Raw genomic sequence first — 17,292 nt, 5'->3', positions numbered from 1 at the left:
CTTTACTAAATATTCTGAAGTTCATACTACCGTAGACCTAACTGTAATGGCGGGCGGCGGTACAAGGGGGACCTGTTGCTCAGTGCATAACTCAATTATGTTCATTAGGTGGGTGCTCTACTGCTTATACTACCTACACACATGCTCTTATTTCTTCTTATAATTTTTATGTTCCATAACTATATGTTTTATAGTTACCTAATCTTATATGTTCACTAGGATATCATTTTTAATTTCTAATATAATACAATTGCGGCCTCTCTTCTAATAAAATTATATTGTTTTAATATTTTCAGAAATAGATAATATACATATCTTTAAATTAACTTTAATAAAAATACGTGCATGCGTGCGAGCGTGTGTGCGTGTATGTCTGTGTGTGTGTGCGCGTGTGTCTGCGCGTTTGTACATAAAGTATGTTAGACTTTGTACTGTTGTTTGTTAGTGTGTACTACATATTAAATTATGTAGTACACACCATTAAAAGGAAGACATGTAATTCAGAAAATTCATATATATACATTTACTGATTTTTAAATAATTATAACAATTAAAATAATATGAAATAATGTGACTAAGTAAAAAAAGAAATTAAATAGTTAATTATTTTTCATAACAACTTCTACGTCGGACGAGTGAAAAATAAAACAAACACTTATGCTTTATTAAAACATTTATTTTACAAATAGGCACAGCACTTACTTTACTTCACAGTAAAATTGGCCAACGACGACATATTCTATACAAAATGTATAATTCTATAGTCGTTAACAAATGTATGAATTATCGGAGGTACGCTTAAACATTTGCCAAGAATGCGCATTTTAGATATCTACACAAGGACTCCCCCGGTCATACCGAGCCGCCACCCCGCGAGCCCGACCAACGAACCGACCACTAAACTAAAGGAGAACGAGACGCTATGAATCTCTTACCAAACTTCGCAAATCGAATATTATGCATAAAACTGTACTTGTGCGAGTTTGACTAATCTCAGTTTGTGTTAAGAAAATTCATAAAATATTTACCAAGCTATACCAAAATTCAGTATTCCAGATAAATACAAAATGTGTAATTCCTTATATTCTAGTTTCTTATAGATACAAAAAACCAAAAATCATAACAAAATTATCGAGTAAATTAATTGATCTTGTGACTTTTAATTGATGATAATTATTTTAATGAATTTACTGGTAATTATTGTTATTAAAATAAATAAATATTAAAAGGTTGCTATTGTATTACTTTTGCACTTAGCATTATAAACAAACCTAAATTTCTATTCTTACAATGGCAGGATGTGGACCAGCATCTCTTTATAACACATTCTCACAAATAAAAATATAATTGTAAAAGTTTTCAGATTTAAAATTATTTAAGCGTCCACATCATTTCATCTAAAAAAAATATTTTGTTTGCCTTTACCATTACAATTACTTACAGGTATTTCAGTCAATAATTTACACTCCAAGCTAATTGTATTCCAATAATTATTGTTCTTATAAAATCATTAAAGTAATTGCTATGCTAACTATATATATTGTTGTTACAACCCTATTCTAATAGAAATATGCTAATTAAAAAAAAACATTTAAAACAATTTGTGTATTATACAATATAAATTAAATATATATACTATAAAATCGATCTGACTTCTACGCTTTTTATAGATGTATATATATAATTACCTAGAGATAAAATGTTCTTTTTCTATTAAAGATAATGAAATTAACTAAACAGTCCACTACTCAATATGAAATATTGCGTGCTGAACTGTGAAATCTTACAAGACCGCAAAAATTACTTTTTTTTTTATTTTACACATAGCAGGTTAAAAATACCTTTTACTTTACAGAGATAAATTGGGCAATGTGTCTGCTAGCGGGATACAGCGTGAAAATAAAAATGTTTTATAATCACTACCTAAAACAACGAACTTTAAATCATAGATTTAGTAATCTATTTTTACCATTGTGACAAATTAAAATATCAATAGTAATATGTTTAAATCCCAGACTAGGTAATTATTATTGAATAGACAAATATTCTATAAAACTTTATTATTTAACAAAATCTTAAATATACAATGTATGACTTAGCTAGTTAATTAGGATAAAAAAGACTCATATTGTGTAAAACACAAAGTTAAGTTTTGTTGTTTATTAATTAATCATTCCATATTTATAAACAACATTATTAATCCCCATCAAAAACAGTGGGTGATAAATTTGACAGGTTGGCGTTTGAGTACATGTTTGTATTTGCATATCTGTCTGTGGAATCATAGCTCCCAAGCAGATGAACCGATTTAGGGACCTATATAATAGTTTAAAATTAATTGCTCTTTTTACGAATTCCTCTAATCATTTCACACAAACGCTCACAGTCCATACGGCCAAAATGTTCCACAAACTCCCATTACATAAATATGGATATATGTATATATACATATAACATCACTATCAAACTGGCACAAGTCCCGGTTTCCTTCCCGGCCATGCTTCTTTTGCGTATTTCTTCTTCTTCGGTTCGTTTGACGCCGGTTCCTCTGCAGCTGAAATAAAATCATTAATATTTACAGTATGTAATAACTATTATATATTATATATAAAGAAATTGAACACATATCTTTCACAGAGTGAAGCTGAACCCATAATTATATGAGTTCAATTTGGCCTTTTCTTAGACAAAAGTCCGGTATATTATTTTTATAATTTTTAACCTCATAATAATTTTCCCATAATCAGAACCTAACCAAACTCTGTCTTAAAGTGTATCCTTTCCAATAAAAAACGAATCACCCAAATAGGTCAGTGAGATGTTTAGTTATACGTCCATTTATAGCACTATATGATTTTCTCATGTATAACATTGTTAGCAATGGACAAAATTAATATGCGGCCACATGTTAAGCACGGGCAGCATCAGCTTTCAAATGAAAAACGAATCATCAAAATCGGTTCACTCTTTTACATTACATTTATTTATAATATAACAATATAATAACCAGTTGTTGAATATATTTGCTTATGAACATAACATACCTGCATGAGGCAAGGGTGGGTGAACATTGAGATGAGGCTCGGGACCTTCCAACTCCACATCTGGTGCTGGATTTGGTAAAGATAATCCTAATCTACAAGCAAAATTATATATAAGCTCAGTTCATATATCAGAGTTATAATAGCTGTTTAGCTCTTATCAATTAGGTTTTTTTTTACTTTTATAGATAGATGGATAGATAAATAGGTCAAGGTAACAAAAGTGTTTAAAAAAATAATTACCTAGCACCAATAAGACTAAGGTGTGAACTGGGGGCTGGTAAATCTGAATACAAGTTGTTGCTCCGTGATATCTCTTTCAATCTGAGAGAATGATGGTGTTGACCTGAAATAAATAGGGAAATATATTTATTTTGCGAAATAAAAACATTATTTTTTTTTTATATTCAAATATTATTTGTGTTCAGTAACGGAATTCAACTCTGTCTCTCTTTTGACTGCGGGGAAATGAAAAAAAAAATATAAAAATTATATATTAATCCATAAAATATTATTTGAGTCATGAATGGGGCAAAACGCGGCGTTGAGTTCCGCCACTCAACACGCAATGCATCGAGAATTCGGCTAAAAGTGGGGAAAGGAAGAAACTATGTCCTGGATTAAAACTGTTAAAGTTGAAGATGAATCAAAATATTTCTTTTCCCTGAGTGGAAATCGAACCCACATCAGTCGCCCTTACAGCCGCTTTACCGCTGCGCCACGACGGGCGAAGCATTTAGTTATTTTTAATTTTTCACCTATATTGTAAAGATGCAATTTATTCTTAATTTTATTTTCCGAGTATATTTACTGGGGTAAATATACTCGGAAAATAAAATTTTTCACAAGGGTGTGACTGTAACGTAACGCTTGTGGGTATGATCCCCACTCGAGAAAGTGAAATATTTATTTACGTTTATATTTCCGTTATCTTAGCTCTGATGTCGAGTCACTTACGTTTCTGTATCTAATATATCTCAATATTACTTACTTTCATCAGCACTTTGTAACTTCAGCTTCCTCGTGGGCGTGTTGGCGTTGGGCACTATCGTGGAACGCACTAAGTTCCTGAACCTGCCCACAGTGGGATCTATGTCTTCCGGATTGATGATATCCACTTCTTCATTGAATGAGACATTGCGTTTTTGTTTCTTGGGAACACCCCCCGGCATTGACGCTGAACGCTTTGTACCAGTTGTTGGCTGAAAATTGATGGAAATTTAGAAATGCCTATCCTGCTATATGCGGGATACAGCGCGAACCTTAAAAATCTTTAGAAACGCATATAGCTGTAGGTGGTAGTGGAGTAGTGGCTGCGTAAGACAATTGTGGGTTAGATTAGTATTCGGGGGGAATGAATTATTTAATATTTCTATTTGATCGCTCTGTTAACAAACAACGGACAGCGTTAAGTTCCGATATTCAACATTTTCACAAAAAAAATCGGCAAAAAGTGAGTATCGTAATGTTTTAACACTACCCTCTGTCTGCTCTGCTATATGGATAAAATGTGATACTAAAAATATATATAAATAATTAAATAATAACTTTCACCTGCGGCTTCGCCCGCATGGGATGATCGTTGATCGAAATGACTAACATCATGTAAACCTACAAGGCTATATTGATAAATGTACTGTATGTCACAAAACAAATTCTTCAAATTTGAAAGAATATATTACCTTCATGACATCACTGCCATCATCAGTAGAAATACCCAACATAGAAATTCTTCTGTTATGTGCAGTGTTAAATTCCGTTAAATTCTAAAAAGAAAAATGTACTTATAAGTATGAACTATACATATAATAAAGAGGCATTGAAGTTCATAGCATGACATAAAGAAAGGAGTCTTACACACCTACAGTTTACGAGACAGACAGACAGACAGATTAAAATTTACCGTGAAGCTAGTGTGAATTATAGAATAAAAATATTGTACAAACAAATTCAAATTCTTTTTTATATAAAAAGAACACAAATAAATAGGACTGAAGTTAAGTATATACAAATATTCATAATATTGTAACATCTATTATAGAATTTACAAAATTTATATCCTTACTTATACTTATAAATTATTTATGCAGAAACATTCCAATCAATTCAAGATAAAATGTTTTGAAAATTGGGTAATGCAATTGGAACAGTATCTTAACACTAGGTTCCTTATGGCTACCCTGCTGTTTTGTGTACTATTGTTAAATGAGTTTATTAAACACTCACATCTAGCTCAGTCTGTGTCTCTGGCAGACCAAGCAAGGCACCCTCCATTTCAGTATTAGGCAACTCCTCCATAATACCCCTTGAATTACCTGTTGGCCGTTCTCTAAAATAAAATAAGAGTTAAAAAATCTTTTGCTATTTATACAGTGTAATCAATTCCTTATAATTGTTATGAGAAGAAAAAAATAATTTCACTTTTATTAAAATACATACAGTAAAACTGCTACCTATATTTTGTGGTGGTATTTTTTTTAAACTGAAATATGTTGTGTATTCATTATAAAAAAATATTTATTGTCAATGGTTAAGATTTCAAAAAGATATTAAATTCTCACTTAAGAATTTAAATAAGATAGCAAATAATTGTAGTTGTTTCGAAACACAATACCTGATAATATAATTTCTAGTTGAAGCTCCAAAATGAAATGTTGAATCAATCGGCAATTGTGTAGGCTTATTAGATTCCAGTCTCATTTTGCCAATAAAAGTACCATGTGCTATAAATTTTCAAGTATTATTATTTAAAGATGATGGTATACATAGAATATTCTTTATTGCACACATAAAAATCCAAAAAATATAGAAATATAAGATGCATTCAAATAATACCTTACAAACAACTTTTGGTAAATAATGCACTAAATATAGAAAAGGAGAATAATGTTTAACTAGAAATAAAATTTTGAGAAAACAATATATAAGAAAATTAGACAATATACTGTATACAGAAATTTTGTTTTTTAAAAAACATGTTTAGTTTATTAACTATTCCAATTTATTTATTACATTCAATTCAATATCAAAAATGAATAGAAATATTTGTGCCACAGCTGGAAATGCAACTCCTAATGAGGATAATTATTTTCATTGTCTTGCTCTGCTAGAACATTTGATGATGGAGATGGTTGGAGAAGTCTGAAGGTTCCCTCTGCTTAATCTGCTATATGACAAGATCTGTAACTGTATTTATACTGTATCCCGTGAAGAAAAACAAAATGATACTTACTGCTACCTAAGTCAACTAAAAAAGCCCTATTCAGGTCTTTGTGATAAACAAAAGCAGCATGTACTCTAGAACAACTTGCATGATCTATGCAGAAATCATTCATCTGTGGATTTCTACCAAAGAGGTAGCATTTTTTCTCATCTATCATTAATTTTTGAATTAATTTGTCTCCTTTTAGAACATCTAAATGCAATCCGGTTGGAGGTTTTCCAGCCCTTAAATAAGTAAATATACCAATTTAAATTCAGTTACAAATCAAAAATATAGTTCATACTTTATTACTTATAAAAGTATCAATTATGGTACAAAAATAGTGGGACATTAACATATAATTAAATCATAGGCCATCAACAACGTATGGCGGCATGGGACATAAAACTTCGTGAAGTACTCATAAAACATACCAGCTAGGCACTTCATAATGATTTGCCATGTTTAATCAATATTATTTTATGAATATAGTGAAAATAAAATAATTATTTCCTATAAATTCATTGCAATATAAAAGATAACATTTATTTGGCGTCAACGAATCGCACTTCGGGATAGATGTCAAATTTAAAGTTTGACATTTGACAATGATATTAAATACTGTTTACAGATAAAAATTACCATAGGTAAGTAAAAATGAACACATTTCGCCCCTGCAAAATAATATTTTTTTAGAATCGAATAAAAATTCACGACCTCCGGTACCTACCTATCTTAGTAATATAAAGAAACTTTTTGAGATTATTTATTATTTTAGAAAGACATCGTCCATGGCATATAAAGAAGAACCTGAAGTGTTACAATATAACATACCATCAGATTACCAGCACGTTCGTTGGCTTGTCTTTTCTATAAAAAATGTTGCTGGTTCTATCGAGAAAAAACAAGAAACAGTTGTAGAGCTAAGGGCAAGCACTAGTAACTACAGTAGAAACTCAATTATCCGCATCTTGGTTATACGGATTCGCGATTATCCCGACCACAGACCAATAGTAATAAATGTACCCACAAATCGCATTTATGCAAACAATGGCATCACCGTTATATACTCGCATACTGTGACGATGTGAGTTTGCTACAGCTGAAACGAATTCGTGACATAGCAGCACTGAACCTATTAATAATTTCTTAATAAAAATGATTCGTTGATATGGATTAGTTGTTTTTTATCATATGTACTTACATATGATTAAAATCCTATATATTAATAATATATATAATAATAACCCGGTTTTCGATTATCCGGATGCCTAACAGCAACAATTAGTCCAGTTAATCGAGTTTCTACTGTACACTATAAAAATGACAAAAAAAAACCAAATACCAAGAAATATAATTTTATTTATAATCAGCTAAAAATACAATTTACAATTTAACTCTATTTAACTCTAACACCAAAACACTTAAGAGAAAAACGCACTAAGAGCACTATGCCTTAACCGAGGTGAGGCACGGACGCCACTACAAAGTTTATTTCTGTTCACAGTATATTTAAGAGACGGGCTTGGGTGCCTCCATGCATGTGTGTGTCAGAAGAAATGGTGGTATGTGTTTGCGTGTGTGTGTCACATACGCCTACGTTTGGCTGGTATTGTGGCTGGTGGGGTTGAGGTGTTGGCGCGACGACGCCCGCGTCGAGAACCACCATCCTCGTCTATGAGTGGGGAGTCCCAGGCTGTGGAGAGATGACATTTATTATTTATAGTTGTTGCGGCTAAGTGGTGTAGTGAGTTCAATATCCACTCAAGATGATGATTTTTCATTTTCTTGTTTGGGTAGGAAAACAGTGCACTATTGAGTGGGGCTCAATATACAATACTAGCGGACGCGCGGAGCTTCGCTAGCTTATTTAGGGGTGAATTCTAATAAACCATGAAACATGTGTTCAATTAAATACTTTAAAGAGTCTGAATTTCAATTTTTATTAAAATTGGTGCCGATTTAAAAAAATTCTATACAAACTTTCAACCCCTTATTTGCACCCTTAGGGGCAGAATTCTAGAAAACGATGAAATACGTGTTCAATTAAATACTTTTAAAAATCTAAATATCAAATTTTATAAAAATCGGTGCCGATTTAAATTTGTTTCCATACAAACTTTCAACCCCTATTACACCCCTTTAGGGTTAAAATTTTTCAAAATCCCTTCTTAGTGGATGTCCCGATTACGAAAGAAAACATCTGTCCAAATTTCAAGTTTCTACCATCAGCGGTTACGGCTGTGCGTGCGTCTTACCTCAGTCAGTGAGGACAAGTCCTTTTATATATATAGACTAGCGGACGCGCGCAGCTTCGCTTGCGTATTTAAGGGTGAATTCTAATAACCCATGAAACATGTGTTCAATGAAATATTTTTAAGTGTCTAAATTTCAAATTTTATAAAAATTGGTGGCGATTTAAAGATTTTTCCATACAAACTTTCAACCCCTTATTTGCACCCTTAGGGGGAGAATTCTAGAAAACGATGAAACACGTATTCAATTAAATACTTTTAAATATCTAAATTTCAAATTTTATTAAAATCGGTGCCAATTTATTTTTTTTCCCATACAAACTTTGAACCCCTATTTCACCCCTTTAGGGTAAAAATTTTTCAAAATCCCTTCTTAGTGGATGTCCAGATTACGAAAGTAAACTTTTGCCCAAATTTAACGTTTCTACCATCAGCGGTTACGGCTGTGCGTGCGTCTTACCTCAGTCAGTGAGGACAAGTCCTTTTATATATATAGATAACAGAATTTTTGGGAAAATATCTTAGCGCTTTGACCACTAAATCATATGGTTTGCTAAAATGATTTTCTACATTTAGTGCAATTTTAAAATGTTAAAAATGGTAAGTAAGAATTGTAGAACTTTTCAGGAATAATAGGCATAGAGCTAAAACTATGTAACAGATAAATTTCTCAGCTCTCAGTATATTATTACTTTATATATTATTACTTTATATACTATATATTCTACCGAATTCCTCACATTGAGTTCTAAAAATAAAATAAAAGGTAAACAAAAATATGAACTAACCTCCAACAGAACTAATTTTAGATTTTGCAGGTTTATCCCTTTGTGATACGGATTTTCTACTTGAAGAACTATCTCTTGGTCCAGAAGCATTGGAATCTCGTGAATCTCTTCTTCGATCTAAATTTAAGAGATAAATAAAATAATAGTATGAAATGTGTTTGTGAGGCTAGTCAAAATGCAGGATTACAAACATGTTACTGTAAACATGACAGGTTTGATTCTCACTAATTTGAGGATATATATTTTTTTATTTCCTTATTCATTGAATTATAAATGCTATGGTTGTGGATTCAATTCTCAATTAATGGAATGAATTAATTCTATTTTCTTGCTTTAGTAACAAACAACACATGAGGAATTGAATGTCTTAATACTAGATTCCCTCTGTCTACCCTGCTGCATGTGGAACACATCATGAAACCAAAAAAAAATTATTCAAGAACATTTTAGGGCATAACAGACAAGTAAATTATAATAAAAGCTATTTACCATATTCTTTTTCAGATTTAATACTTGGTGTGTCAGTTGAAGCATGTGAACTTCCACTTTCTTTTCTTGTTTTGGTTGCAAGAGCACCTATACTGTCTTTACGGCCTGTATTAATTGTACATAACATTAAAAATATGATGAATTATATTACAAAAATATCAAATTTTCATGTGATTTATTTTAAGTTAATCATGTAATTTATAATATTTAATATATCATTCACTAATTAAATTTATTACCTTTTGGTGTACTATCCTTTGAAGCTGTGCCTCTAGAGTTACTTCTAGGTGTTGCTGTTTTAGGTGAAGGGCTCCGACCATCTAAATTTATCTCTAATTAAATTCCCAAATATACAAAATACAACTTTAAAGTCATGCTATATATTTATGAAAGAAGAGGTAAGCAATTGTAATTAGCTTTTAATAATGGTAATACAAAATCAGTGTATCAAGAAAACCTTATACTACATAATCAAACATCAAACTTTCATATACTACATTTTTACCTTCACTGTCATCAGCTAGAATAGCTTCTTTGCACTTTTGTTTCATCAATGCACCGAATTCGCTTTCTGGTAAACTGAAAGGTGTTTCCTGATTTGGGAAGGGTATTGGTTCTGTATCATCTAACATTGTCATATCATAAAATATTTCCAAATGCCGCCAGATATCGTGTGTAGATATCTCTTTGGATATAGTATTAGACAGTTTTTCCCAAATACAAGCCATCTGGAAATGTTTACTTATTCCTACCGGCTTATGATTTGCCATTGCGTAAAATAATTGTATCTCCATGTCAACATCCCATTCGACTGTTTCACCGGGTTTTACATCGGCTTCTTCTTCACTAGAGACCATTTTAATTGGTAATGTGATATATCTGATAAAATATGTTCGTTATATTGATATTTAATTCATTATAAAAAACATAATATCAAACTGCGTTTGACAGCTTGATTCGACAGTGATATGACAATGACAATTGACAATTGATATTATGAGTTATGACAATAACGTCAAATCCAGAACAATTAGTCACAGACAAAGTATTAGTAATTACTAACATATTTTTTCAACTTCGCGTCTGTCTCTCTTCGTTGTATCCCGCCTAAAGCAGGGTAAACAGAGGAAGCCTAATGTTGTATCGACACACCTGTGGCAGTATTTCTATTCAAAAATCGTGTCTATCTTCATCTTAGAGGCAGGCAACGCTTTTGTAGATCCTCTGGTGTTACACGATGTCGTGGGTGCCGGTGATCACTTACCATCATTGGGGATCGTACGCTAGTTTGCTTTGCCTTATCTATATAAAACATCACAATTCTTCATCTATACTATTAATATAATAAAGCGGAAGAGTTTGTTTGTTTGTTTGAACGCTAAGATCTCTGGATCTGCTGGTCCGATTTACATTGTTTTTGTTTTGTATGAAAGCTGCATTCTTCAGAGGTGCTATAGGCTATATAACATTACATTACACATATAAACTAATATATTTTAAAGTACTTTCTAATTTGACATGCAATTTATTCTGCCATGTTAATAACAACCGTCGCGTCACTACGCAACCGTTACCGCGAAATTTTGATACTCATCCTTATGAAAATAAATATAAGAGTCACTTTTAGCATTTCATCTAGATGGAAATTATAGTTTACTGTACAACATTCTAATAAATACTTAAGGAAATGTCACTGATTCGGAATGACCTAGCCTACGGGCGGCATAGTGTGACCGACGCGAACGGGCAGATGACGGTTTTATAAATTTTCATACATTTTCGAACTTTATTTGCTGTTTATAATTAATTTAAAATACACTTTGGTTCTCTTCTTATTTTATTTGATGTTGCTGGCAAAAAATATCCTTTTAGGTGGTTTTTAAGTACGGGTTGTAGGTACTTTTTCTAATATTAAGAAAATCCTTTAGTTACTTTTACTTCTTAAGTTGGTTTTCAATTTCTCTGATATTTTTTCTAATAATATGATGTCTCTACTTATTATTCTTTTTGATTATTTAAGCTTATATTTTCTTACTAATTCTATTGAAAACTGAAAATAGTATATTTAATAAATATTCTTATAGTTTAAGCAAAACAAACAATTTACCGATGTCTAGATTTTAAGTACCTTATTATATATTGTAAATATTTAAGTTTGTTAATAAAGGCTATTTCTATTCTATTCTATTCTATTCTTATAGTTTAAGCAGGCGTAGCCGCGTCCGGGTCCACTAGTGTAAGATAAAAACAGGGCCAACAAAGGACATAAAATAATTTTCAGATAATTTAAAGTGATGAATTGTAAAATGTATTTAATTTATATATATAAATTAACACTAGAAGTGCCGAAGATTGAGACCCCCCTTGAACTGCCGTCGTGACAAATTTGTCCCATTCTACTTATTATGTTGATTTTTGGTATAATATACAAAAATATTATTAAAATAATTCGTAAAATATGTAGATCATCTTTAATAATCAATTTTTGTTCTTTAACACACATAAAAGTACCAAAAAACCAAACACAAAGAAAGAATCAAATATTTCAAATACGTTCTAAGGTCGTGACAACTAACTGAATAACTCTTACAAAATTATAAGTTATTGAAATTAGTTAATATTATTATTAGGCCAAGTAATCCATTAATATATTCTTTATCAGTGATACATCACAGATGATTTATAACATTGGATAGTAATGGCTCCAGAATTCGGCGGAAAATGCCAGCGGAGTGCATAGCACTAGGTTCCCTGGTTCGCTCCACCTACCACAATACAAATACCTCCACCTACTACACACACATAATGCCCACATTTGGTATCGAGTGTTTTTCTAAAATTCAAGCCTAGCTTAGTCATCTTTTCATCTGATACCTCACTTGAACTAGCGGCAAAATTTAGTATTGACACCAATTTTACCTTACTTTTCAGGCTATTATTTTTTAAGATTTATGCATAATATATATGTCATATAGTTGATATTCATATACTCATATGAATATCAACTCGATTTCTCCAAGCGTTCCTGAGATAAAGGCAAAGACAGCCGGATGGACAAAAAATTTTTTTCCCTTAAAAGCTACAGAACCCTAAAAACTTAGGTATTGACTGCTAAGCCTAATATTCAATTTTTTTCCGCCCCCGCATCGTCCATTCACCTCCACCTCGTCCCCGAGGCATGAAAATATGTCAAATTGTACCCTCAAATAATAAAATAATAATGGCGGGACAAAAATGACCCAGCGGCAGTTCTAGGTAAATCTCATTTTTTTTCAAAAAGTATGACTGCTATAAAATTATTTATATTTTTAATTAAATAAAGGTGTAAAATTGGTAATAGTCAAAAAGTTTCATCTACATACATTAACAAACAAAAAAGTTATAAACAATCAACCTTACGTTTGGGACAAAAATGGGACGGCGGCGCTTCTAGTGTTAATACTATATTGCATTGAGGCCAGTCGTGGCGCAGGGGCACAAAGTGTGACTGTAAAGCCGACTGGTTGTGGGTTTGATCCCCACTCGAAGAGACGAAATATTTATTTAAATCTATATTTCTATTTCTTTGTTCTGGTATCGAGGTAAAGCGCGACATTGAGTTCTGCCATTCAAAACGTAATGCGTCTAGAATTCAGCAGAGAGTGGGGAACGAAGTGTCTTAACACTTGGTCCCCTCTGTGTGCGAGATAAATCGTGAAGCTGATTTAATTTATTTTTTTACTATATTGCATTATCAACATTATATATCAAATTAACTGAATTTATGAACTACGGTACCACATATAATGTTCACTTAGTAACTATAAAAGTTGAAAGAAGAAGTGTATGAGTGTGTGTTCCATTAATTTGTTTTTTTCCAGACTTGTGTCAAATTGTTGCTGTCAACTGTCAATGGTAAAAAAACAGCAGAAGTTTGACCGTGCCTTTTCTATACGGTTTTCGAGTTTCCACGTTTTTATTTATTAATTTTCCATTGTTTATTAAAAGATGGGCGTAGATGTAGAAACTATTTCACCTGGAAATGGTAAAGCTTGATATTTATACGCAGATTTTTTCTGCCTTGTTTTCATTACATTAAAACCGGTTTTGTTTATAGGTTCTACGTACCCGAAGCCAGGACAGACTGTGGTGGTCCACTATACAGGCACTCTTCAAAATGGAAAAAAGTTTGATTCTTCTAGGGATCGTGGTCAACCCTTCAAGTTTACACTTGGAAAAGGAGATGTCATCAAAGGCTGGGATCAAGGATTAGCTAAAGTATCCTAATTTAAAGTAACATTAGCTATTATGTTTAAGATTTTCCTATAGTATGCAATACTTGGATATAATTTTTACATATTAAGAAACCCAAAACTACTGTAAGATTATCAATTGCATTATAATAGTGCTCAATCATAATTATTTAATTACACAGAAAAACCATGTGGTACATGGGCACAATGTGTGGATGTAAATGTGACAGATAGTGGGTTTGATTCCACTCAAGGAAATAAAATATTTAATATTTTCATTGTCTTCACTCTGGTGTCAAGGCAAAGTGCAGTGTTGAGTTTTCCCATGCAACACCACCAGAATTCAAAGTAAAATAGGGATCAGAATTCAGAATGTTGTAACACTAGGTTCCATAAAAAAAACAAAAAGATCATCTTCATGCTTTTTGCGGTATAGCAAAGGTAGGCATAGGCAACTTAGTACTTAGGTCAAACTTTCCGATTATGTTACAAAGCCCTAGAAGTGGAATAATAAAAAATATACATGGTTATTACAAAACGATTGCCTATTTTTAATTTCAGATGTCTGTGGGAGAGCGAGCAAGACTAACCTGTTCACCCGATTTTGCTTATGGTTCAAGAGGACACCCTGGTGTCATTCCACCTAACTCTACATTAATATTTGATGTTGAGCTTCTAAGAGTTGAATAGAATGCTTGCCACTTTATTTGTCAAAGTAGTAATTTATATATTGGTTTAGTTGTATCTAAAACATACATTTTATTTAATATTAATATTTATTGTCTTGGTTCACTTGACTCTACTTATTTATGTATAAAATATTTAATGTTAGGTGTTTTTTTTTATTTTACTGTAATATGTATAGTTTACTGATATTAAAACTGTTATTTCTTTCTAAACTAATGGTGAGAATAAAATAGTCTTGCTAGAAATATACATAAGGAAAGACAAAGAAGAACTGATTTAAACTTAGATCTTTAATTTGAATTCACTTCAATTGAAATGAATTATTTAAAATATATCTGTGAAAGGACTATGAGATTGTTTTATAAGTTTTTCCATTTTGTTTTAACTTATAATTGTTGCATTTTATTGTATTTATTTCTGCATTTAATATTTGCTGTTGTAAGTAAAATGCATAAAAAAGATATTAATTGCAAAGTATTCATCTATGTTTGTAATTTAGCTGATTATTGTAAAATAGATTATGTTACTTAAATATGATTTTATATTAAAGCATTAACATGAAAATAAAATATATAACTCCAATATTAATTTAACATCATTTTTAATAGTAACATTATCTTAGCATTAAAAAAGGTATACATACTACCTTAATCTTCTAACAGGCAAAAAATATATAAAAACTTTATCAATAAATATAGCCCTAGGTAATGTTTTACCAAACTATTCAGGATAGGAAATAAGTAATTTTATACAGCAAATTTCAAAAATTCATTCATTTATGAATACTGAAAAAATGGGAATCATCTACTGTTGAAATTTGCAATTGGGTATATTTTCTGCATCATTATACATTCATTTAAATATACTCATAAATTAATGAATAAATATCTAAAACATAAAAAATTCTCTACCTTGTTTAAAAACAAAGTGCACTAATGTTATATAAGATGAATAATTAAAAATTATTGATTCTACATAATATTAGAATATTTCTCAATGACAAAAACTGTACTTCATTATTAAGTTTATTAGTTAGTTTCGGTATTAAGTACCTAGCTGGCCCCGTGAACTTTGTACTGCCTAACAGTATTGTAACGCCATTACAAACGCTGGGAGGATGACATTGCCAAAGTGGCTGGAAAGCTATGGAGGAGAATGGCATCCAATAGAATGAAATGGAAAGAGATGGAAAAGGCCTTTGCCTTAGGCCAAAGGACAAACAGACAAGAAATTAACTAGCATTTAATTCATAATATCTAATGTAATCAATCAACATAATATAATGTGTCTGAATTAAAAGCCTTAATATTATTATATACCATAAAGCATAATGCCCTTTCAGAATGGATAATATATTAAAAATATGTATAATAAATCCTATATAACATTTTTTCTTAAATATGTCACATTTTTTCAGGGCAATAATTCATTAAAGGCACAACAGTATTTTTGGTAAAAGGTGTCCGACACAAGGGACAAGTTTCCAGAACCCCATAACAACAGTTCAAACAAAATACATGGCCACATTGTAAAACACAGGGCTGTATTATTTCTTCCAAGCATGCCACACAAGATTTGCTACTATCCACTTCATTTGGAAATTCCTTCATATCTTCAATATGTTTCTTAGCTTGATAAAATGCTTGGCCACATGAAATAAATGCATGTAAAAGAGTAACTATTCCTAATAACCTTAAATGTGCGTAGTATGCAGCTGCCGCAGGTCTAACATGTACATAATTAATATCTGTCACTGTTTTACTTATTTGCAGAGGTCCTCCAGTAACATATGAAAGTGCTCGATGTATACTTTCAATTTGAGGTACAATATTGTTTAATGTTTTTAAAACAACAAGAAGTACATTTTGAGCTTCTGGTTTTAATGACGGATTTTGTTCTACTTGTTTTTGCATATGACCAAGTAGTTTTCGTGTAATATTTTCACCGAATGCTGAAAGAAGAATGCTAATGAGTCTTTTACTGAACGATGGTAATTTGTGGTACGTTTCATCAACTTGAACTATCCCCGAATATTCTTCACCAAGAGTTTGCAAGTCTTTGAGAGTTGTAAACGATTTATATAAAATAGAAGATACTGGTACAGCTTTAGATGCATGGTGTGGCGGTAAAAGTCTTGCCAACGACCCGGCAAATTGTTTCTCATAAAGATCATCTTTTTGCCAAGCACGAAGAATCTCAGCGGGCTGTGCAGCTGGCAGCGCCATTGAAATGTCTCGATTTAATTTAACTAAATAATTAATTTAAAGATGTCGCATGTAATTGTTTAATATCCAAAGTCCAAAGATAAACATTACGAAGTGCATAGAAATTACAAATTCTAAATTGCCATAAAATGTTCCATTGACATTTTAGGGATGCAAATTTATTAATTGATATTTTTCAACTATCGATTTTATTTAATGAATTCTATTCACGATGATATTTAGTATGATGATGATGATTATAAATCATCAGCAGCAGTAAAAGTAAATTATCTTAAATTAAATACACTTTATTCATATATTTTAACACCTATTATATATTTTGTAACATTTATAAATTACAGAGTATTCATATTATAATCTGTAACACTCTATT

The 17,292-nt window shown here is 31.4% G+C and overlaps 4 protein-coding genes across 5 annotated transcripts; 1 reads left to right on the top strand and 3 right to left on the bottom strand.

The window, feature by feature from the left end:
* Positions 1–655: 655 nt before the first annotated feature.
* NiPp1 (nuclear inhibitor of protein phosphatase 1) lies at positions 656–6,842 on the bottom strand. Its single transcript, XM_085194409.1, has 9 exons — positions 6,678–6,842; positions 6,274–6,488; positions 5,656–5,764; positions 5,268–5,370; positions 4,724–4,807; positions 4,033–4,243; positions 3,285–3,387; positions 3,045–3,136; positions 656–2,554 (listed from the first exon to the last, which is right to left on the bottom strand). The coding sequence occupies exons 1-9, from the start codon at positions 6,704–6,706 to the stop codon at positions 2,463–2,465; spliced, it is 1,038 nt and encodes a 345-aa protein (XP_085050535.1). The 5' UTR covers positions 6,707–6,842; the 3' UTR covers positions 656–2,462.
* A 743-nt stretch (positions 6,843–7,585) lies between these two features.
* MrgBP (MRG/MORF4L binding protein) lies at positions 7,586–10,847 on the bottom strand. 2 transcript variants are annotated; one of them, XM_085194848.1, is made up of 5 exons: positions 10,281–10,847; positions 10,015–10,107; positions 9,776–9,880; positions 9,287–9,403; positions 7,586–7,939 (listed from the first exon to the last, which is right to left on the bottom strand). In XM_085194848.1, the coding sequence occupies exons 1-5, from the start codon at positions 10,630–10,632 to the stop codon at positions 7,830–7,832; spliced, it is 777 nt and encodes a 258-aa protein (XP_085050974.1). In that variant the 5' UTR covers positions 10,633–10,847; the 3' UTR covers positions 7,586–7,829. The 2 variants fall into 2 exon arrangements, with proteins under 2 accessions (XP_085050974.1, XP_085050976.1); XM_085194850.1 differs by having other exon boundaries at positions 10,015–10,095; positions 10,281–10,835.
* A 2,788-nt stretch (positions 10,848–13,635) lies between these two features.
* On the top strand, positions 13,636–15,267 carry LOC146533398 (peptidyl-prolyl cis-trans isomerase Fkbp12-like). The gene is made up of 3 exons (XM_085194276.1): positions 13,636–13,799; positions 13,872–14,032; positions 14,569–15,267. The coding sequence occupies exons 1-3, from the start codon at positions 13,763–13,765 to the stop codon at positions 14,695–14,697; spliced, it is 327 nt and encodes a 108-aa protein (XP_085050402.1). The 5' UTR covers positions 13,636–13,762; the 3' UTR covers positions 14,698–15,267.
* Positions 15,268–15,278: 11 nt separating this feature from the next.
* Positions 15,279–17,070, bottom strand: Pex10 (peroxisomal biogenesis factor 10). The gene has a single exon (XM_085194275.1). It carries the CDS (start codon positions 16,917–16,919, stop codon positions 16,098–16,100), a length of 822 nt encoding a protein of 273 aa, XP_085050401.1. The 5' UTR covers positions 16,920–17,070; the 3' UTR covers positions 15,279–16,097.
* Between the last annotated feature and the right edge of the window lie 222 nt (positions 17,071–17,292).

Source organism: Heliconius melpomene, chromosome 12, assembly GCF_056956725.1.
Source record: "Heliconius melpomene rosina isolate 202511_hmr_F chromosome 12, ASM5695672v1, whole genome shotgun sequence".
Classification (NCBI taxonomy): domain Eukaryota; kingdom Metazoa; phylum Arthropoda; class Insecta; order Lepidoptera; family Nymphalidae; genus Heliconius; species Heliconius melpomene.
This window is presented reverse-complemented; position numbering and strand designations above follow the sequence as displayed.